General features: G+C 47.9%; 2 protein-coding genes across 3 annotated transcripts in view; both read right to left on the bottom strand.

The window, feature by feature from the left end:
* The window catches only part of SPECC1L (sperm antigen with calponin homology and coiled-coil domains 1 like), a 71500-nt gene extending 62223 nt beyond the window's left edge, over positions 1-9277 (bottom strand). For both annotated transcript variants that reach the window (XM_032229124.1, XM_032229125.1), the window contains exons 1-2: positions 9189-9277; positions 384-572 (exon numbers count right to left, since the gene is read on the bottom strand). In XM_032229124.1, coding sequence (XP_032085015.1) covers positions 384-536 — 153 coding nt within the window. In that variant the 5' untranslated portion in view covers positions 537-572; positions 9189-9277. The remainder of the gene's footprint in view (positions 1-383; positions 573-9188) is intronic.
* Positions 9278-15216: 5939 nt separating this feature from the next.
* BCR (BCR activator of RhoGEF and GTPase) overlaps positions 15217-23018 on the bottom strand; it is a 108601-nt gene continuing 100799 nt past the window's right edge. The window contains exons 21-24 of the mRNA XM_032229185.1: positions 20201-20335; positions 19332-19437; positions 17400-17562; positions 15217-15462 (exon numbers count right to left, since the gene is read on the bottom strand). Coding sequence (XP_032085076.1) covers positions 15373-15462; positions 17400-17562; positions 19332-19437; positions 20201-20335 — 494 coding nt within the window. The 3' untranslated portion in view covers positions 15217-15372. The remainder of the gene's footprint in view (positions 15463-17399; positions 17563-19331; positions 19438-20200; positions 20336-23018) is intronic.

The raw sequence follows: 23018 nt of genomic DNA, 5'->3' as shown, positions 1-23018 counted from the left end.
CATAACTTTGGACAGTTGTTGAATGAGTGGGTTGTAACTTCAGGACTAGCTGCTGTACCTAAGTGCCAGACTCAATTTTAAGTGCATCATGGGAAAAGGGTGAAAATGTAGGAATATTAATTGGATGAGTCCAACTCAAATTCACCGAAGGCAGAATTATTTCTATCTGCAAGACTTCATAAACAGTGCAGGTTCTGCTTTCTCTGTGTCTGTATTTCTCTACAGTTAGAAAACCTGTTACCTGTAGAGAATGTATAACCCCATGTACAGGAGGCAACAATAAAAAAACAGGCGTATTTGCAGCATCTTCTCTGCTGCTCATGCCAGGGTCCTCTGTTGATATTGCCCTCTTTCCCTGGTACTTCAAAAGAGTTGTGGCTTACCTTCAGGAAAGAGGCTGCTGTTCCTGCTCTTGGAAGTTTTGTTGCTGCAGACGTTGTGGAACTGGTCTCTGTTTTAATTTTCTCTACTGTTTGCATTTTAGTTATTCCAGGCACTTTGGGCACCGAACTAATATTCCGGCTTGCTTTCTTCATTCTTGGCTGCCTGCTTGATATACATTTACTAACAATCTGCAGAGAGAAAACAGATTTTCAAAAACTGAGGGCATGATTATTTATATAGTAACTATTCACACACCTATAAATAGTCCCACCCTGCCTAGCACTTTTTGCACAGACTACAAATCCTACAGTAATACCTCCGGTCTCCCTGGACCCTGCTCAGCTCAGTCCAAACCCAGATTCACCTAGATTCTAAGTAACTTTGGAATTCTTACTCATTTTCTAGCATCACTGAGGCTCTTCCTTTTGTTCCCCTCGTCTTCTTTTTACATTGGAGAATACATTTGTGTTTGTTTGATAGACAACTTTAAGTCTTTTCTTCTTCAGTAGCGTCTCTTAATAGTCTAGAATTAAAAAGACCTCTGCCTGCCTATAAATGAGCTCCAAACACGAAGACTGTTAGAACAACAAGGATAAGATGCTCACCTTTATTTTCTACTCAAATTAAAATACTATTGTGGCTCAGTGGTGGTTGGAGATTGAAACACATAAGGGAATATTGCTCCCCCCCCTCAACTTGAGTCTGGAAGCAGTTCCATAGCAGTATAAGCCTGTTGTTTCTTCTTTCTGCTTTTCCCAAATTCAGCAGAGCTTTTGCCCTGCACTTTGTTACTTTGATTCTAAACAATTATTGGCCAATAAATCTGAAATCTTTATCCTCTCTGATTCTCATCTCTCCAAAAATATTTATGTATTTGAGTCTCTTAATTGAAAATATAAATGAGATAATTTAGTAATCAGAAAATTAGTACAAGTTACATTGGCTTTAACACTTTCTTTCTGAAGTCTGTAGTTTTTTTTTTATTTATAGAGAGTTTAGGCTAGGCTAAGGCACCAAAGTTTTCTCATTTCCCAGTATCTGCAATTTCATATGTACATTCAAGGAAAAATGAGAACCAACTTTTTTCATGTAGAAATGAAATATAAATAGAACAAAGATAATTAGGTTTTCAAACAAGCTTGTTGGGGCAAAAGCTGCATCAGTATAATTGAAATAATTAAAATACCCTACATACTTTTCTGTACACCGTATTAATCCCACAAAAGTTTTGGTGTAATAAATTATTTAGTCTTGTAATTTGTGACACTAGGTGACAGAATGTTAACTTTAAAGCTGGTTTGACCGTTACTAATTTGGCTGCAGTGACTCAAATTGTAGTCATCCTCTTGCCAGTTTATTACAAATTCTTCCACTAATAGTTGGGCAGTTTCAGTCCTGGGGGCCACTTGCACCTCAGCGCATCCGTCCCCTCCGCCAATGGGGAATGGTATCGGGAGAAGAACCGTGGCAGATGTGTGTTGGAGTGTGTGGCAAAGAGGTCTACTTGCGGTTTGCCGAATCTCCTCATGATCTGCTGGAACAAGTCCGGATGCTGCTGCCATTTGGTGTGGTCGATCTGTTATCTGCTCAGCCAATCTGCTTCCTGATTGCTGGTCCCGGAGATGTGGTCCGCTTTTATGGACGCCAGGTGGCATTCTGCCTACCTGCCCAGCGACTCCGCCTTCGTCATGAGCCTCTTGGAGTGAGTCCCGCCATGCCTGTTTATGTGGGCCTTGGTGGCCACGTTGTCTGTCAACAATAGGACATGGTGACCCACAACCAGGCGCGAGAACCGTCGTAAGGTGAGGCGGGTGGCCCTCAGCTCTAGCCAGTTTATGCTCTGGGCGGCCTCCCCCTGGTTCCACAGACCTTGAGCAAACTGGCCCTGACAGTGAACCCCCCAGCCGCTCAGACTGGTGTCTGTGGTTACCACAATCCTTTCGGGTTCTTTGAAGAGACACTCCTTCTCGACCACTGTCGTCCTCCACCACGAGAGGGAACAGAGGACCGGGGGGGGACTCACCTTCCTTGAGGAATTGCTGGTTTTGGCTCTCTGCATTGGCAGGAGAAACCACTGGAGTTCCCTGGCATGGAGTCGAGCCCAGGGAACCACCTTCAGACAGGAGATCATGACTCTGAGGAGTTGCGATAGCGTGACAATCGGGACCGACCTGGATCTCCGACACTGCTGTACCCTGCGCCTGAGGTTCTGCAGGCAGTCTGGAGAGAGCAAGACCTGACAAGTGAACGAGTCTATGACCGCGCCTAGGTGTTGGATGCGCATGGTCAGCTGTAGATGGCTCTTTTCTAGGTTCACTCAGAAGCCGTGCTGTTGCAACGTGAGCATGGTCAGCTGAACGTCCCGCTTGGCTTGACTCCGGCTGCTGGAATGTAACATTCCAGACAGATTGGATGGTTTCTGAGATGGGCTGCCACCACCGCTAGGATCTTTGTGAATGTCCTGGGTGCGGACAAGAGGCCGAAGGCAGGGCCCTGTACTGGTAGTGCCTCCCGTCGTAGAAGAACTCCAGGAACCATCTGTGAGCCACGTGGATCGGAACGTGCAGATAGGCCTCCTTCAGATCTATTGACATGAGTAGATCCCCCCATCGCATGCACTCCAGGATCGAGTGGAGGGACTGCATTTTGAACTTCTTGTAGGCCGATTTAGATGTTTTAGATCCAAAATGCCCCTCCATCCGCCTGAGTTTTTGGGAACTAGGAAGAGGATGGAGTAGAATCCCTGCCTCTCCTGCCCCTGGGGTATGGGTTCTATGGCCCTGATCTGGAGAAGGTGGAGGATTTCTGCCTGCATGAGATTTTTGGTGTCAGACACCGAATGAATGACCTCTGGGGAAAGGACAGGAACTCTTAACACTAGACCCTTCCTGATTGTGTTGAGGACCCAGGAATCTGTGGTGATCTCCTCCCACACGTCGGCATACACTTGGAGCCGACCCCCTATGGGAGGATCCCTGTGATAGTCATTTGCCCCTGCAGAACTGACGGGAAGAGTTCCTGCCTGGTATGGCTTCCGAAAGGACTGCTGTTGCTGCCTACCACGTGATCCGAAGGAGCCCCTGTCCTTGGGAATAGGGTCTATGGAAGAGGTGGATGGTTGATTAGTATCCTGGTTCCGAAAGGACTGCTTACGAAAGGAACCAGAGTTCTTACGTTCGTTCTTTTTCAAAGTGGCCGGGAGGACCTTCCGTTTGTCCTTCATTTCGATGACAAACCTGTCTAGGGCGTCCCCAAAGAGCTGCCCCTGTTAAACGGAGCTGAAGCAAGCTTCCATTTAGCCTTCATGTCGGCTTGCCAGTGGCGAAGCCACAGCAGCCAACATGAGGTAACGTTGGATGCCAACGCCCTAGAGGCAAACTTAGCGGCATTCAATAAGGCATCTGCCGAATACTCAACTGCTGTAATTATTTTGCTGAGGTCATGCTTCCACCGGGATCCCCTGGTGGGAGGCTTAGCCCTCAACTGTCTCAGCCAGAGAAGAGATGTTCTGGTGAAGAAAGAAGCCGAGGTGGATGCCCTGATAGCCCAGGTGGCCGCCTGATGCGTCTTGTGGCACGCCTTCTCAGATCTTTTATCCTCCACCTTGAGACCCTCTAGGAGGTCGGCTGGCAGGTTTGAAGAAGAAGTCAAGGAAACCACCAGGGCATCCACCTCGGGCAATTTCAACACGTCCTCCACCTTACCCTCAACAGAATAAAGGGATTTGTCCCCTCCACTAGGATTGGTCAATGTACCGGGCTGGGCCCAATGACATTGGACAACGTCCATAAACAGGTCTGGGACAGGAATGACCTCCGGAGTAGGAGTTCTTTCCTTGAATAGACCTTCCTTGGGATCCCTGGAAGAAGAGGGCGTAACTGTCGAACTCTTGGGAGCAGAGCCCAATTCAGTGGCTGCCTTGGCCTTATGTAGAATAGATTTAAACAAGGTCAGCTTGAACAGGCCAGTGAAGGCCGGCTTGTTAGGGGGAAGATCCTCATCTTCCGATAACATAAAGCCTTCAGCCTCCTCTTCCTCCTCCCAAACCGACTCCTCCATGGCCACTGAGGTGCCTGGAGAGGCTGGAGCCTGAATAGGACTATGGGCTGGGGCCCTTTTAGATTTGGATGAGCCAGGTTTACTGGCCTCCCTGTACTTCATGCCCTCGGCTATGCTCTGGAAAATAGCAATAGAAATGATCTCCCTCATTTCGGCTCATTTGTCTTCCCTGGGCCGAGAACCAGGCCGGGCAGGCCTGCTCCTGCGACTCCCAGTGCTACTCCCCTCTCCCCTCCTCTGGCAGAAGTAGGCCCTGGAAGGGCTCCAGTTCTTCCCTGAGGGACAAACTTAGGGAATCCGGATACCCCCATGATGCATCTGGGGAGGAAGCTCTGCACCCCTCCCCCATGGGGGATGGGGATCTGCTACCCTGAGGGGATGGGGAGTCCTGTTCCCCCCCCCTTGGGGAATGGGCGAGCCTGGCTTTTGCCCTGCTGCTGTGGGGCCTTGGCCTCCACAGTTCCTTGCTTCCGGGGGCCTTCCCTGGCCTTGCTAGTGGCCCCAGAAACCCCCGGGGAGGCTTTCCTGGTGATGCCTTTCCCTCCCTTATTACCCTTGGGGGGGGGGAACCTCAATCCTGCTGCGCTTGGCGGAGGGTCCTGCCTGTACCTCCTGTGTCTCCGTTCCATCGTCTGCCATGCTTCCTGGGCCGAAGGGATGTTTCACAAGGGATACGCACCAGACGCTCAGCCAGTTGGAAGGAGCGCGTCCGCAAATCCTCAGTGGAGGGAGGGCCGCCCAAGGGTCGGAAACCTCCCTTCCAGCTCCCCCGGGAAATCCGGGCACAGGAAATGAAAGACAGGCCTGGCAGGCGCCCCGGACAAGGCATGATCTTCCTGGCAGCGATCTGCAGCTGAGGGGCTCAGGCGATCTCACTTTGTGATCCGACAGCACGCTCTAAATGACCAGCTCTGCACGAGGCTCGAGAAAAAATGGCGGCCGCTGTGTGCCCAGCTCTGAGCAGAAAAGCGTGCAAACTACCAAAATGGCCTCCGCCGTCCCTGCCGGTCTTACGGATCACCACTGTAGCCGCTGGGGCGCCCAGCCACACGCGCGGCTCTCTTAACACAACGGTGGGGAACCCATGCGGTTCGGGAAGCCTCCTACCCGTCCCCTTGCTTGCCGGCCACCACCGGACAAGCTACTCACTGCTTCCCGCCCCGCATGCAACCAAAGGGTGGAGAAACGGACCAGCGCCCTCTCAGCTAATGCAATTAAGTAGAAGGTATGAAGATCTCGTAGAATAATGAAAAAGGAAAGTTTTTAAAGAGAAATTGAGCTTGGGGAGGCCAGATATCTGCTCTAGGACTGGAGCACTCCCCAAAACAGTCCAAACGGGCGGACTGAGTTTTAAAACTGAGATAATGGAGGCAAAGGGAGGCGTGGCCAAGAGAGAAAAAACTCACTCAGTCCTAGGGCAGATAGACTGTGTTAACCCACGCTTGGACTCTCCAAGCAGCGCACTGGAGAAACCATGTTTTTGGGTCAATGTTTTTGACCCATGGCCTGCTGTATCTATAGAGTCACTTTTGCAATAGAGAGGGTGAAGAAGGCCCTGACTCTTTAAATTACCTCCAAACTTGGATCTGCAATCATGTTTTGGTCAGGACTAAGCTATAGGATGCCCAGTTTTACAATGTGGAAAGAACGGAACCCAAACATGGTAGGAAAAGAAGGGACATATTCTTCATGGTCTCTAACTTCCTTAGAGATTAATTTGCCCAGGATCTGCTGTGTTCTTTTCTAATAAAATGTGCACAACCAGAACCTTGGCTGATTGTGCTCTTCTCTGCACTCACAAGTATATAAAAATTGCTTGGAAGTAGCTTTCAGGCCAAGAAAAAAATTCTTCTGTACACTTACTACGCTTACACTTAAATATTCATTTAAATACACAAACTTACTCAGAGCCCCACCTTATTATGCTCTTTTGAGATAAGATATTGGTATCACACAAAGCTCAATCTGCTTCTTGTTAAGCATCTCTTTCCTGTGGTGGCAAAATCTGGCAATAGCAGCTCTATGAGATTAATTCTAATAATATTAGCCCTTTGTAAACCAATGGTACTCTGGAGACCATCAAACTGCAACTCAGTTTTGGTTACCTTCACATCAACATTTCAATCATGTGGCTTATGTCCATCTTCATTCTATACACCATTTACTGGATGGCACACAGTACACTCCCAACTATGCTGATGGAGGGGAAGAAGGGATCATGCTGGTGACCACCCACTTGTGGGGGGAGGGATGGACTCAGAGCTTGACACTCTCCCTTCTCCTATTTAACCTTTACATGAAACCACTGGTCGAAGCCATCCATTGAGTTGGTATCATCAGTACCAGTATCAGGTTGTGGCAGTTTTATATCTAACCCATAGGCATGTGGAGCAAAAGGTGCTTGCTACTGCTGGTACAACTGCATTTTGAATCAACCGGTGGGTCTTCAAGGGCAGCCCCATGTAGAGTGAAGTTGTCAAGGTGTCAATCAGTGTCTGGCTGTTTGGCCCCCTGGGTCAGTGAGGTTTCACTGTTAGTCTTGGATGGGGACAGTTTGCAATCAATGGGGGGTTCATCCAGTGTTTCCTTCCTTGACTGGGAGGCCCTTCAGACAGTCACTCATGCCCTGATCATCTTGTAATTGAACTACTATAATGCATTCTACCCCAGGCTGCCCTTGAAGACCAAACACTTGATTCAAAATGCAGTAGCACAAGCAGTAGCAGGCATTTTTGGCTAGGTAAGACCATGTGTCACTGATGCTATACAAGTTGTATTGGTTGACAGTGGGTTTCTGGGTGATGCTGTCATCTACAAAGCTCTTTGTGCTATATAAGGCTCTTCAATGCATATAACGTAGTTATACAAGGGACCATGTATCTACAATTGTTTGTTGATGTGCTCCAGGTCCCCTCTTTGGTAAACTATCCAGAATTTTCTGGAATAGCTGGGCTATAAAACATTTAAATAATTGATAATAAATAATATTCAAGTGTCTCCCCCTTCCATTCCTTCTCAAATAACTCCAACCAATTGCCATGCCCATGCCTACTGTTCTAATGAGAAATGTACCCACAAACTCTGCATGGCTTACTGGAATTTTAATTACAGGATATCAGAATGCTTGGAACAACATGGAAGGAGCTCACTAAATTTTGTCCAAAGCTTGGAACAAAGTTCTGGAATGCAAGGTGCTTCATTCCAAGCTCAGAACAGTATTAACTTTTCCACTACAAGTTTATTTTAAATCTAAGAATACATTCAAAACCAGTTACACTTACTCCTTAACAGTAAATTGTGCACAATGTCAATCATTATATACTCCAAAGTGTACCACTCACACACAGGGGACTTGCAAGAAAGAAAAATTTATTTTATTTTACAAAAAAGGATAGCGGAGAAGTGGGCTATCATCGACAGCTCAATGAAGACCCAGTATACACTGTTACTACAGAAAGTAGGGTGGGAGAAAGAGGCTGCTAGCTAGCTCTAGCTTGGACAGGAATATGCTGCAACATTTTGCTGTGGTCCAGCTTGCAATAAGACACATTTAGCTGGACAGATACAAGCATGCCATATTTTGTATACACCCAATTCTTGCTAAAAATTATGTTAATTTCTCAATCACATTTGAATCAAAGGTTTGAACAACAGCTTTAGCAAATCTTTTTTTAAGAGGCCAATAAACAAACAACTTGAAGTCATTGGCTTCCACCTGAATACTGGTTTCATCCTGTATTTCACAGGGATTTCAGATTTCATTCTGATCTTTACTTAAGAGACAGATCCGCCACAGGCTTCTAACCCAATTAGTCCTGCTGCTTTAATCTCATTACAGTACCCAAATCTCATATACTGGACTCCAGATGCCCAGTACAATTCAGACTCTCTGTTTGAATTATGGGTACAAAGATCTCTAGTGACTTAAACTATGTAAAGTCCCAATTCTCTTCCTCAAATGATTGATGAGCTTGTCACGAACAGCATCCCGATCACATTCCAGGAATCTGGGACTTTTACTGATTAATTGTCCATGAGAGGGTTCGCTGAAAGAGGAGCAGGCCGAGAAGGGCCGATTCTCTTCTTCCATAAAGGGCTTGCCCCCCCACCCCCAAAGGCCAGGCTTAGAATAAGGTTATTGTCCCTTTGAATGGACACTAATCGGCGTCCATTACAATCAAATCTCCTTGCATGCAGCTCTCCGAGGGCCGGCGCTGCCCAGAGCTAAGACCAGGTGGGGTGGACAACCCTTCCAAGGGCTCCAGGTGATGGTCAGGCTCCGTCCATCAGCTGGGACTGAGGGGCAACCAGGGTCTCCCACTTTGAAGACGGGCGGACTGCAAGCGAGGCGGGCTGGGGGTCCTGGGAGCTGCGCTGCGCAGGCCTCGGAGACCCAGGTGGGGAAGCCCCCGCGGCCCTCCCCCACTCCACCGCCCTCTCCCCGCGGGAGCCTCCGGGACCTCCCCTTCCTCCGCGCCCCACAGACGCGCCTCCCCCGTGCAGCCCGCCCCGCAACGCCCCTCTCCAGGCAAACGCCCGACGCCGCCAGGGCCGCCTCAGAGCCGCGTCCGCCCTCCCGGCCCTCCCGCAGCGTCTCCGCCGCGGACTGGCCGGGCCCACCTGCCCCGCGCGCCGAGCTCTCCAGGTTCCAAAGGCAGAGCGTGCCAGAGGCCGGCCGGCGCGGCGGGCAGGCGGTCGGGTCGCGGGTCGGACCTCCGGGGATTGGGTCGCTGTCCCGGCCTTACCTGAAGCGCCGCTGCCTCCTTCGGCGGAGGGAGACCGGGCGGCGGGAGCGGCGCTCTTCCTCCGGTCCCTCAGCGCGCTGGGCGCCACTGCGCAGGCGCCGATGTGGACGCTACAGCGCGCCCCGCCCCAAGCCTGGCGAGAGGAGAGCGCACGCGCATAGGCAGAGGCGGGGTCAGCTGCTGCTGCTGCTGCTCTTCACCGGCTGTGCCGTGCTACTCCCTCCCTCTCTTTCTCTCCCTCCATCCCTCACTTTTTCTCCCTCCCTCCCTCTCTTTCTTTTCCTCTCTCCCTCTTTCTTTTCCTCCCTCCCTCCCTTTCATTCTCATTTCCTTCCTTCCTTTTTCTCTCCCTCTCTTTCCCTTCGTTCTTCCTCCCTCCCTTTCCATCATTACCACTTCATTCCTTTTCCTCCCTCCGCGTCCGCGGCTCCAATCTCCACTGGTGGCCGTGCAGGGCTCCGGCAGGCGGAGTGAGCCGGCTGAGCCGGCTGCCTGCGCGTTCCTCGCCAGTGCACGGGAGGCCTTCGCTCCTGGCGCCCTCCCGAGGGGGTTCGGCAGGGTGGGCTGGCTGGTGTCGAAGGGCTGAGCCGGGAGCCCCTTCTGGCTCCTGCGGCCCTTGCGGTTCATCTCCCCATTTGGTCGGGCTATTGGCAACCGCGGGCGCAGCGCCGGCGCTTCCAGTAAAAACGCCTGGTGGCTTTTGAGCCTCCTCTGGAGACGGGCTCAAGGGAAGCCCAGGCAGCGACTCCCCTCTGGAAGCCCCCGGGATTTCGAGGACTAGGAGATGAAAGTAGGAAGTACTTTGAGTGACAACCCAATTCAATTGGTGGAGGGGAGGGGAAGCTGTTACCCCCCCCCACACACACACACCCTCCCTACACGCCCAGTTCAGATATGTTTGGTTTTGCTATCTTATTACCAGGCTGTGATAGGGAAGCCATGCAAGCTCTCCAGGGGTTTCATGGGGAACTTCCAGAGAGGCTGTTATGCTTCCAGGTGCCTTGGGGGGAATGGGAACATGCACATCTGTCAGCACCTGTCTTTTCCTACAGGAGTTGCCCAAGCCAAAGAATACACCCCTTTGAGGCCAGGGGCTGCTTCAGGGCAAGTATCAGCACACACGGCTGGGGCCCCACCTCAGACCCATTTTGCTAGAATCAGGTGTCTTTCTTGAAGGACATCCTTGGCAGCCGCTTTGTGGCCTCAGCTGGCAGCAGAGTCTCAGGTAGGGATCCTAAGCAACCTTGGCAGACAAATGCCAGCTTTTTCCTAATGCTGGTGATCAGTGCCCTCACCTCCAAAAGGTTCATATGAATTGCGCATATGATTCACAGCATCCTCCTATTAGGGTCATAGTTTTCCCTCTAGTTCCCTCAACAAGATTAGGGTGTCTTCTAGTGTAAAACACACACATACACAGTGTTTTGGAATGTCCACTCCACAGTGCCCTACTTCACTCTGGGCCAGTGTTTCTCAACTGTTTCAACTTTAGTGTTGCTTTTCAGTCCATACAAGACACTCAATTTTTCCAGTGTGCTCAAAAAAGATCAAAGTGTAATGGGTTAAAGTTTTAGACCAGTGAAATGCAAGAATAAATCAACCAGGCTGAATTAGTAAACTATTAATTTTTCATTCAAGTGCTTTAGGGCTTGTATAACTTCCTAGGTACATTTGGAGGAAGCTACCTGGGGGTCAAGTAGGAATTGCCAGCAAGTCTCTTTTCTCTCCTTCCAGGCAGTGCTGGTCCCTCCTTGGGGGAGGGAATTCCTGGGGGGGGGAGGGAAGCATGTTTGCATTTGCTACAATAGTGGCAAATTTATGATTTCATGCCTTGAGAAATTGTTGGGACTTCATGTATGTAGTTGGAATTTAAGATCCTGTTAGTGTTGTCTTAGGGACCAAATCCCTCTAAAAATTCAGCTGGAAGCTTGTCCGATTTTCTCTAGAAGTTGTGTTTATATTGATAATGTGAGTCCCACCATCGAGTTTTCTCCAGGGTTACCCTAGGCAACTCCAGGGGCTGGAGTGCACCAGCCACAGTGAGTATAACCATCTCAAGGGTTGCTTCATCTTAGGAGTGATCAGTGGAATCTTGGTGACTCCAGGAGGCTCAGATGTTCCCAAAGTGACACCGGATCTTTTTCTTCCTTTTATGCATGAACAGGAATCATACATGCAGGGTCCCACATACAACCGTAGATCACATCGTGACTGGCTGTGAGCTTAGGGCCTATAGCGGCCCAGCATCTGTTTTTTTTTAAAAAATATAAACAATGCTGCACTTCAATGGTTACATGGCTTAGAGACTGTATTTGAACATAGATCTTTTAAACATTTTATTGTGTTTTACTAATATAGGTGAAGTGTGTGTGTGTGTGCGCGCACGCTAGTCCATGTATGATATGCAGCACGCTAAATAAATGAACAATAAATTGAAATTTGTGAATAGGGCTTATCTGATGGGACACTGAATGGTGGCTAAGCTTTCATGTGTTGACTTGGCTTTGGGGAGGCCATAGGACAGTCTTTCTTCTCCCAATTTGTCTGGCTAATTGTAGTCCATTCCTCTAGAATGCAATAGAAGCTCCTGGTGTGGAAACCAGTTTCTGCCTGACAACTGTGACCTTCAAAAATACAGGTCGATCCTTGGTCAGTAGAGCAGAATCCAAATACCAACAGAATGAGGGGAGAATTACAGAGAGACAAAACGGATGAGGAAACGCTGTATAAAATTGGCTCTTGATTTCCTTATCATTTCATTGTTAAAGACATGGGAGGGGGAGGGTTTTGTCATTGGGTGTCTTTGGATAACACATTTACCCATTAATTTAATCACGGTTTATTCAAACCAGTTTCCTAGGTTACATAACACACTGAACCACAAACTAATCCCATGGGCTGGATTGGCACAAAATTGCATCACCTGCGACATCTTTCAGGGTCTGTATTTCCAGCAGGAGGAAGTCATTTAGCAACAGCCAGAGGTTGTGCGTTGTTCATTCATGTAATATTAAAACATTGTCAGCTATTTTGCAATTCAGTGTTTTGTAAAACACTGGCTGTTTTAAAGTCAAGCAGAGTCAAGGAAAATAATTCTTGGAGCCACTTCACAAAACTGAGGACCTAGAAAAATAGAAGGGATTGGAAGAACTGGAGGGATTTGATGTTGCTACTTCTCGGAAAGAAATGAGCCCCTCAGCTCGGTTCCATATGAGACATTCGTTTCTGAAGCACAAGATTATTACTTTTCAGAAAAGCATAGGTTTATAATTAAAACAAATTAATGCTTAAATTATACAATCTCTTCCATACCTACATGCCTGCATGTAAAATTTGCTTGGATATCAAAGTAATCCTCTTGCAGATCTCCAACACACACTGTCTTCCTTTTATCTAGCTTCATCAATTCAATACGGACAGAACAACTATATATAAATCAAAAATGCCAGAAAGAGCAGTCAAGCAGAAGAGATTGGCCCATTTCTTCGGTGGAATGGCTTTGCCCATTCCTGCAGCTCTGGATATTATGGAATAACAATGCAAGGGGGAAACTGCAGCCTTTCAGTAATCGTACTGCTTTAAAGAAATCAATAATATAAATAAATAAAAGCCCTTAAAACTTTAATTTTCAAGACATGCCTCAAGTTCACAAAACAACACTGTGGCCTTCCTTAAACCGGTTATGACTTTGTGACTCAAATGAGCTTTATTAACACTCCCAATCTCTACAACCCCATTGGGCCGGCTGTTAATATACTACTGGGCCCTATAAGCAGGACTTGGAGAACCTACAATACTTGTCTGAGGATTCAGAACAGAGGGAAAGGTGTAAGTTCCTTCCATTGTAGTCCAAATACTTAGTTGGCATTCTAGGGAACTTGGGGAGGACTCCCCCTTATTCTGTGAGTGAATATCTTGATGCCTAATCTCGAGCAAGCCGAGTAGAAAAGAAGGATACTGCAGGCAAGGCGTAGGAGACTCCTGGGCCAATGTGAACCATTTCTCTGCAAGATGACAACTGGGGGTGGTTCAGTTCTGATGAACAAACCTTGTACCCAAACACTGTCTTCACAACCTTTTCTCCTGTCTTTTTATAAGGGAGTAACCTACAACAGTTACCTTAGAAGAATAAACATATGACTGGCTGATGGAATGAGAAAGCTTCAGTCTAGACTTTCATTATAGGGTTATTGAATATTGGTTGCCTCAAATAACAGTAATAAAAATACCATCACATTTATCTTTGATTTTTTTTAAAAAAAATCTTACTTAAATGATCCCCCTATTTAGAACCCTTACTTCACTGAGGTGCTCTTCAGAAGGGACCTTTGGTTGATGAATCTCCTTCAACTGACACAAAGACAGGCGATGCTTTTTGTCCCTGGATTTACAGACAGCTTGATCCTCCATCAGCTTGTCTGAAAGCCCCTTTCCATGGTAGAAAGTTGGGAGAAAAAATCCAGTTTTGGCAAAAGGAGGACTGAGGAACAAATATATGGGCACCTCAGCAAAAAGGGTTATGTATCTCGTCTTCATATACTGAGGTACATCACCATCCAAACTAGGACAGCAGAACAGAGTTCTAACTTCTAAACTTCTGAAAGGAAAAGCAATATGGGATTCCTATTTAAATATTTCCTGGAATGAGAGATGCTGAGATAGTCAGACACCACAATCCGGCCACTCTCGGGATGGGTTCTTTCCCAGTGTTAAAATAGCTGAATTGTACAACTTGGGGATCAAAGCAGCTACGGAGCATCATGCTTCTGTAGTGATAGTCCCCATTACTTACCCAAAGCATGGGAAACTGTGGGCAAAGCTCCTCATTTCCTATTAATAATCTCTCTGAACAAAACCAGAATTTCAGTTTAGCTTCCTGGTTTCTCGCTCATTAGCCAGAGTTGAACGTTTTAGCCTTCCAAGTCATTTCTGAACATCTAGGAAAAAGTGGCTTTGAATTAACAAGACAAAACTTATGCTGTATGATGGTATGGTACTAATACGGACATTGTTTCTGAAAAATATGAAACACAAAGAGATCCTTTCCTGTGTGAGGATTCTGGGCTTAATCCCTATTTCTGACTGCCAGGGTTGACTCTTTTCCAGCATTACAATCCATGAATGATGCCTGTCAATCTTAAAACAAACTGTTGGAATTTCTGAAAAATATAAAATGGTCCCTCAATCACCATTGTACAAGTCATTAAAACATCTTATCAAAACATTTCTCTTTCCCAGCAAAAACAGGATGGCAGTGAAAAAAATATTTTCCATAAGCAAAGTCTTTCCAAAGTCCCAACCAAGAAAGAGCAGAGAGGCCCAATCCTGCCCTCCCAATTCCCGCCAGCGGATCCAAGGACTGTTTAGCAGCTGGGAGGGGGGAGGACGGCTTTGGCCCAACTGCAGAGAAACCCACCATCGGCTTATGTCCTTATGCTGCTGCAGTCAGGTTAAAACTGGGCACGAGGCCTTTATGAAGGGGGCAATTTTGCAGATTATCTTCTCCAGTCTTTACAACGCCTGAAGACCTCAGCACCTTCTCCACACACCTCCCATCCTTCGTGGAAAAGGAGAAGGCCTTAAGAGCTGGCCATCACCTCCTTCTCCTCCACATTCTGGCCTTTATTCTCTTCTAAATGATTAGATGATGCACCTTCAGTAAAACTTTCCACCAAAAGAGAGTCAAAGGATAAAAGGCAAGGAAAAGATTTTTTTTAATGTCCTGATTGTGCATGAAGCTCCTAATTTATTTACTTATTAAAAAGAAATGTTTAAATTGAGTTCTAAATTTGCAAGTAATGGCCATGACGGTTGAACATCCTTGTGGCACTCCACTCAAATCCACAACAGTGGTCATCAAAGAAAAATCCTTCTGCTCTTCAAAGGCGTCCAAGAAGAAAAGACACCCAGAACTTCCCAAGCGTCAGATGAATTCCACTGCAAAAATCCTCCCAGGAATTCCTTCGGGGACCCATTCCTTCCCAAGGCAGCTTGCTTTCCTCTGTTGCTCTTTTCCTGATCTGGTGAAAGGAATCTTTCCCTGAAGACAATAATCTTCCCCCAGTGGCTTCTTGGTCAACAGAGAGGGGGAGAGAGGGAGGGCTTTCTCTCCTTCCCAAGGAGATGGAAAGGCTGGAAGGTCAGAGGAAGGGACGGATGGATGGATGGATGGAGCTTTTGGCTTCTACACCTCAGTGGAGAAGAGGATACTCTGCCTCTTGCTGTCCGGGGTGGGAATTGTCTCCAGTTGCAGGAAATAGAGGAGAACCTGAACCTGGAACACAGACAAGAGAAGGGAGGGGAACAGATCAATTGGTGAGGGGGAGGGGCAACAGCAATAGAGGCGGTGACTAGGAGAGCCTGGCGATTTTCCAACTCTGCAGGTGTTCAAAAGACTCGACAACCACTTGCAAGGATAGTTTAATTGACTTTCCTGTACATGTAGTCCTCTACTTACCACAATTGGGACCAGAATTTCTGTTGCTAAGCAAAGCTAAGTGACTCACACCTGATTTTACAACTTTTTTTTTGCTGCAGTCATTAAGCAATCACCCTGCTTGTTAAAAATGAATCATGCCGGGGTTCAGTGAATCCAGCACTGACTTTCTCAAGGAGAGAAACAGCCTCAAACTAAGAAGGAATTAATTGCCTGGGAGGGAAAGCAATTAATCAATGGGACAGCTGGACTCTGGGAGTTGTGGATATTCCATCACTGGAAGCTTTCAAGAAGAGACTGGACAGGCATTTGTCCAGAATGGTATAGTCTCCTGCTTGAGCAGGGGGTTGGACTAGAAGACCTCCAAGGTCCCTTCCAATTGTTACTCTGTTGTTCTTTGCTTCTCTGAAGCTGGCTGGGCAAGTTGCAAAAGAAGATCACATGACCCTGGGAACCTACAATTGTTGTAAATACATGTTGGATGCCTAGCACCTGAATAGTAATAGCACTTAGACGCTTCACAGTTCCTTACAGTGCCCTCTAAGCAGTTTACAGAGTCAGCCTCTTGTGCTCAACAGTCTGGGTCCTCATTTTACTGACCTGGGAAGGAGGGAAGGCTGAGTCAACCTTCAGCATTTCTTTGCTCCCAGAACTTACTTTCTCTGGTTTCAATATTCTCCTCCCTCCCCTGGTCATTTACAGCAGAGTTCCTCAATGTTTCTGGCTTTGCGGACCGGCCGGAGTGGGTGAGTAGTGCAAATGTGCAGCCTGCAAATGTGCACACATGAAGCTCCATTTCCACAAGTGGCGTGCCGCATGCCTGCCATTTATGCAAATGGAATGCACATGCATGCGCTCGCCTGCTGCTCGTGCAAGGATGTGCGTGTGCACATGCTCACCAGCCGTTTCCACAGTCCAGTTGCAAACCCCCTCATGGTGCACTAGTGGGCTGATTTACAGTTCTTTTCAGTTATTTCCCTCCCTAGTGGGCATCTCCAGAAAAGAATCTTTTCTGAATTCTAAATTCAAAGGAATGAAATAAAGGAAACGGATCAAATCTTTTGGGCTGCTTCGTTGGAAATCAGGCCAGAAGGGGTCCATGTTCAAATCTTCTTTGATCAACTAGTTGTTTGATGGCTGTGGACAAGCCGCTATCCTTTCTCCTTTCCCTTTTCTGAGCTCCTTCTAAGAAGGGTGGGATGTAAAATGGCTGTGCAACTGAGATCTTCTGACATGGAAGGTTCATTTTCCCTGCTTCCCCAGAGGGTTATGGGAATCAGCTAGAAAGGGGTCATCTAAATCGGATGTGCCTGTGGGCTGGAACTGACCAGCGATAGGGCCACAGTTGTCCCGCGGGGCCGTCCTGGAGACGGCGAGGGACCAGCCCATGCTGCTCCCCCCAGACCACCCCACCCCCAGTTGGCAGCAACGACCAGGCCAGCCTCCCCCAAGGCAAACAAAATTCTAATGCGGCCTACAATGGGATCTAAATCCTTTCCTCCCACTATGGGTTATGGGCTCTTCCCTCATTTTCCCTTTGATCCCTGTGGGTCCCAAGAGAAATCTGGGTCCCTGTGAAACCCTGCGTTTTGTTGATCAGCTGACATTAAGGATCGAAGCTTCCTTAGGCCAGAGCTTCTCAATCATGGCAACTTGAAGAAGCGTGGACTTCAATTCCATCTGCTGCCTGGGAGAATTCTGGGAGTTGGAGTCCACACATCTTCAAGCTGTCAAGGTTGAGAAACATTGACTTAGACACCCCATTTGCTTTTTACCTGGGACATGACTTCGAGTGACCAGCTGTCAGTCATGGCCATGGGTTGCATTGGATTGGCAGGAATTTTGCTGTCTTTTTCTGACGGTCTGAGTAATGTTGGTCCAAAAACGGTGGCCAGGTTGTGAAGCGACATCTTGTTGATGTTCTCCTTTTCAGCAACTCTGAAACAATAGATAGGATAGGAAGAGAAAAGAAAGTTATGATCCAACACAGTGGTATTCAAACTGGGGGAAATGACTCCCAAGGAGCCTATCCTGGGGGCAATGGAGCAATTTGTAATGACTTGTTTGTGAATCATGGCTCAGTTTTGGACACTGATATAAAATTAGAAAGTCTGGTTGTTTGTGAGAGTGAAAATATGATTCACAATTGGGAAAAGGGATAATTAGGTGAGGCAGTTTAAAAGAAACACTATCCTAACTTATACATCTTGTCAGGTCAGGACCAAATGGGAAACAGTGGTCTTGAACAGGCAGATTTGATCTCACATGTTCTGTTACTGATCCAAATATGTCCAAAATATTTTGATGCATTTAACCACTGCGCCAAGGTGGCGCAGTGGTTAAATGCAGCACTGCAGGCTACTGCTGGATCAGCAGTTCAGCGGTTCAAATCTCACCGGCTCAGGGTTGACTCAGCCTTCCATCCTTCCGAGGTGGGTAAAATGAGGACCCAGATTGTTGGGGGCAATATGCTGACTTTCTGTAAACCGCTTAGAGAGGGCTGAAAGCCCTATGAAGCGGTATATAAGTCTACTGCTATTGCTATTGCTATAAAATGCCAGGAGAATTTCTGCAAATCCCCACTTTGAAAAGAAGGAATCCAGAGTGGATTTTTTAAAAATCCTGTGGCAAAAAAAGAAATAACCTTTTTGCTCGTTTGTCAGAACGGAGGCCTTTAAAAACCTTTTACTGAGATGCAACGTAGTCTGAATGTTGTTTGTTCAGATATTTCTATATTTTCAAACCAACAGCCTAACTACCAACTCAAGCTGCTAATATTCAAACACATTTCAACTACCAGAAATCACAAAAATTCATTGGCATTAAAATGTCCAATGAATAAAAGCTACTCTGCATCCAGGATGGTATACATCACAGAAATCTCCATCAATCTGTGTTGCCCATCCTCTGGACCCACCTGCTCAGGTAGGGATGGAACCAAAGAATCATCCTGCCCCCAATTGCCCACCTTCGCAGCAGCTCAGGAGACGACTTTGGTCACATGTCACTGAAAGAGCCAAGATGCAGAGGCCTGCGCCAACTCCATCCAAAGATTGCCACAGGACAGTCCCCAGGGTAGCCTCTGCCCCATGCCCAGGTCTGAACTCCCAGGAGCCCAGAGAATCCATAACCTCCTGCTACTGTCTCCCTCCCCAAAAGGGAAGGTCAGAGCTGTCCTTGCCCTCCCCCCTGCTCAGCAAGAGGGATGGATTGGGGGGAGGAAGGCTTCTCTGCCAAAGATGCCCTGCCCGCCTGCATGGCCTCAGCCCTTATTCTCTTCTGGGCTCTTGGATCCCCCATGGCTGCCAAGGGAAACTTAAGCTTTTCCCTGGAAGGAAAAGCTGGAGACTGAAAGGGGGGGGGGGACTCTTCCAGGCTTTTGCAGCTTGAGATGAAGGACCAAAATCACAGAGGTTGTTGTTGTTGTTGTTGTTATTATTGTTTAAAAGGGGGAGTTGGGTAAACAGCCCTGAAGCGCCCCCAGTCCTTCTGCCAGGATGCTTGAGTGAAAACGTTCAGCGGCTGCTACTCTTCTCCTGCAGGGCCAGGCAGGGCTCGGGAGGAAAGAGGCTCCAGCCCAGAGGCCCTGCACACCACACAAGGACCTGCTCCACTTTTTTCTACAATCGGTCACGTAGACCGATGTTCCAGAACGTCCCTTGACAATGATGGCTGGGAAGGCTGGAGGAAAGGAGCTTCGGCCTCACCTTTTCAAATGATCCAAGAGGAAAAGGAAGGTGACCAGGTTGGGCTCCGGAAGCGAAAGCAGCAAATTCAGCATACAGCTTTCTTTTGCAACCGGGTCAGACAACACTAGTGCCAGAGGACGAGAAAAAGGTTCACAAGGTTTACAAGTGCAAATACAACTAATAATGCTCACTCTGCCTCCCCTGAGTAGTGAGCTAAGGTAAAATAGGAGAGTTAAGGAGGCATCTCTCTGAGGTTCAGAAAAGGGAGCTACTGGAGGGAGCCTCTGCCAGGGGAAGACCAGGCCGAAGACACCAAGCCTAAAAGGGGTGGAGGCACGGCAGCAAGGTGGACAAAAGTCAGGAAAATCTCCCTCAGGGAAGGAACCAAGTTGTTAAGGGAACAAAAGGACAAAGTTGGGCCTGAGCACATGGCAAGACCAAGACCTCCCCACCAAATAAAAGCAAGGGCTTTCAGGGATAAAAGGGGTCCCTGAAGCCTCCCTAGCCTTTCTGAGTCATTTTTTGGATCCCAGGCATGAGTCCCTCTGGCTTGTGCCTAGCAGCCTAGTTGTGAACATTGGGTAAATGTGGGAGAGAGAGAGAGTGAGTGTGTGTGTGTGTGTAAAAGCAAATAGATATACTTTATCATCTGTAAAAGTTTGCTGTTATTTTAAATTCAATGGTTTTCCATGGATTCTAAAGAATGCATGCCTCACTGTTCAATGTTCAGTTGTGAAGTGAGTTCAGTGTGGCAATTTTCCAGGGCTGTGTGTGACCATAATCTGAACCTGAAAGCAGTAACACCAGTCTCTTCCCACTGCTAGCTAACCATGAAGCAGCCGCCGCCCAGTTCTTCCTCCTTGCACCTGCATAACGCCACTACATACCAATGCCTTCAGCAAAGTTGGGATAGAGTTCATCTGTGAAGAGAGGCTCTGGCAGCTCCCTAAAGAAGAGCTTGAGTGTTCCTGCAATCGCGTTCACATCCATCTCGCTCATCATGATGGAGACATCTTTGTTATCTGCAGGAAGGAAAGAAAGTCCTTTACTTAGGCAGGATTATTACCTGCTCCAGCTCACAAATTTGTTCTCTGACATCAGTCACAACAGCAGGAATTTTCCAAATCTGTGAGAAACATAATCTGTGGATTTACATCCCCTTCTCTCTTTTGTGCAACTGTTAAGAACTAATCAACTCCTCCATGATTAAGAAATGGCGATTGCCAGAGATTATGATTGCTTCCAAAAGACCGTTGTACTTACCTGAACGGTCGTTCTCGGTGCGCTGTGCGAGAATCCAAAGGAATGGGTTAGTATTGGTCTGCTTGCCTAGAGACTGAATTGAATAAACATGGCCACACCTCCCATTTTCACTCGGCTCCTCCTTTTTTTCAATGGAAGGCATGGCTCTTTCGAGAGATGAAAGCACATGAAATGCCCTCCTAGCCTCGAAACCCCCCTGCCCCTACTACTCTGGACCAAAGCGCAAAAAAGGGACGGGGTTGGATTCTCATGCAGCGCACCGACCGTTCAAGTAAGTACAACTGTCTTTCTCCAGTGCGCTGCTTAGAGAATCCAAAGGAATGGGATATGCCTGAGCATATTGACCTAAGGGTGGGTACTGCTTGCAGTACCTGACATCCAAAGGCTGCTTCAGCTGAAGCATAAATGTCCAGTTTGTAATGTTTAATGAAGGGCGACGGAGATGACCACGTTGCCGCCCTACAAATCTCAACAGAGGCTTGCATGGCCCAGGCCGTGGTAGTGGCCGTACTATGTGTTGAGTGGGCTGTGACGTGATGGGGTGCTGGGTGGCCCTGCACTTCATACGCCTTGGCGATACAGGCCTTTAGCCACCATCCAATAGTTATGGAGAATACCTTCTGACCCATGGATTCAGGAAGAAAGGCGACGAAGAGGGCTTCCGATTGTCAAAAGGATGCTGTGCGTTTGATGTAGCGTCGGAAAGCCGGTCGCACGTCAAGATGATGCTATTTTTATTTGCGAGGGTGCGCCGGCCAGTGGCAAATGGTAACACCAATTACTGGGCCCTGTGAAAACAGGAGTTGACCCTCGGAAGAAAGGAAGGGTCCAGCCAGAGGACCACTCTGCTAGGATGAAAAATGCAGAGGTTGCTGTGGACAGACAGGGCAGCCAATTCCGAGACCCTGCGCGCTCAGGTTATGGCCACAAGAAAGGCCACCTTCAAGGTCAATAGACGGGGGCTGATGGAACGAATAGGTTCGTAGGGCGCAGATATCAAGGCTTCAAGCACGATGGGAAGTTCCCTAGATGGGTAACTGTTCTGTCCCCCCTTCTCCGCTCGTTAACAGACGACAGGCAGACAAACTTAAAAGGAAAGAACTTTATCAGTTCTCAGCTCAGACTGGCTGCGAGCCCAAAAATAACCATAAATCAAGTCTCTGACAAGAATGCAAAACAAAACTCTTACAAAGCAATGCACTTCTCCAAGTGTATCCTTGAATCAGGGTTACAGAAAACAAATCACTTCTCCAAGTGTCTCTCCAATAAACCACAACCGATGATCAATGAATGCATGAATGAATGAATGAACGTTGACTCCTGCAACCAGGGCGTGGCACCATCCGTCCCTTTATCACCCGAAGACCCACTAACAAGCCCCAGCTGCAGTGTTAAACTTGCAACCTGAAAAGACTCAGAGAAGACTGCTGCTGAGTCACAACAGGTAACGATGAATTGTTGGAGGTCTGAGGTTGGCAGCACCCTTCATAATTAATTTGTAATTCGTAATTTAATAAGCTTATATGCCGCCCAATCCTGTAGGACTCCGGGTGGCTTACAAATACAAGATAAAACAAAATAAAAAATAGGGGAAAGACAGGAACAATTTAAAAGAACACACCATACACTCGACTTAGCTGGGGGCTGGACCTCATTCATGGGTTAACAGCCCCAGGCCTGCCGGAACAACCAGGTTTTGGTGGCTTTTTGGAAGGCCGCGAGAGTGGGAAGGGTCCAGATCTCTGTGGGTAGATCTTTCCACAGGGCCAGAGCAGCTACAGACAAGGCTCTCCCCCGAGGGGCCGCCAGCCGGCATTGTCCGGTCGATGGCACCTGGAGGAGGCCCAGTCTGTGAGTTCTTATCGGCCGTTGGGAGGTATGTAGCAGGAGGTGGTCTCTCAGATATCCAGGTCCAAGGCCATGTAGGGCTTTAAAGGTAATAACCAGCACCTTGTAGCGCGTCCGGAGACCAATAGGGAGCCAGTGCAGCTCGCGGAGGATAGGTGTGACATGGGTGTAACGAGGTACACCCGATATTGCTTGCGCAGCTGCATTCTGGACCAACTATAGTCTCCGAACACTCTTCAAGGGCAGCCCCATGTAGAGCGCATTGCAGTAATCGAGCCTTGAGGTGACGAGGGCATGAATGACCATTCGAAGTGCCTCCCGATCCAGATAGGGCTGCAACTGGTGCACCAGGTGAACCTGGGCAAAAGCCACCCCCCTGTCACAGCCGACAAATGGTGTTCTAATGTCAGCTGCAGATCCAGGAGGACACCCAAATTGCGGGCCCTCGCTGAGGGGTGTAGACTTTCACTCCCCAGGCTAATAGATGGAGAGTCTGGACTATCCTTGGGAGGGAACATCAATAGCCACTCAGTCTTGTCTGGATTGAGTGCCCGCTTGTTTACTCCCATCCAGACCCTAACAGCCTCCAGGCAC

Source organism: Thamnophis elegans, chromosome 13, assembly GCF_009769535.1.
Source record: "Thamnophis elegans isolate rThaEle1 chromosome 13, rThaEle1.pri, whole genome shotgun sequence".
Classification (NCBI taxonomy): domain Eukaryota; kingdom Metazoa; phylum Chordata; class Lepidosauria; order Squamata; family Colubridae; genus Thamnophis; species Thamnophis elegans.
This window is presented reverse-complemented; position numbering and strand designations above follow the sequence as displayed.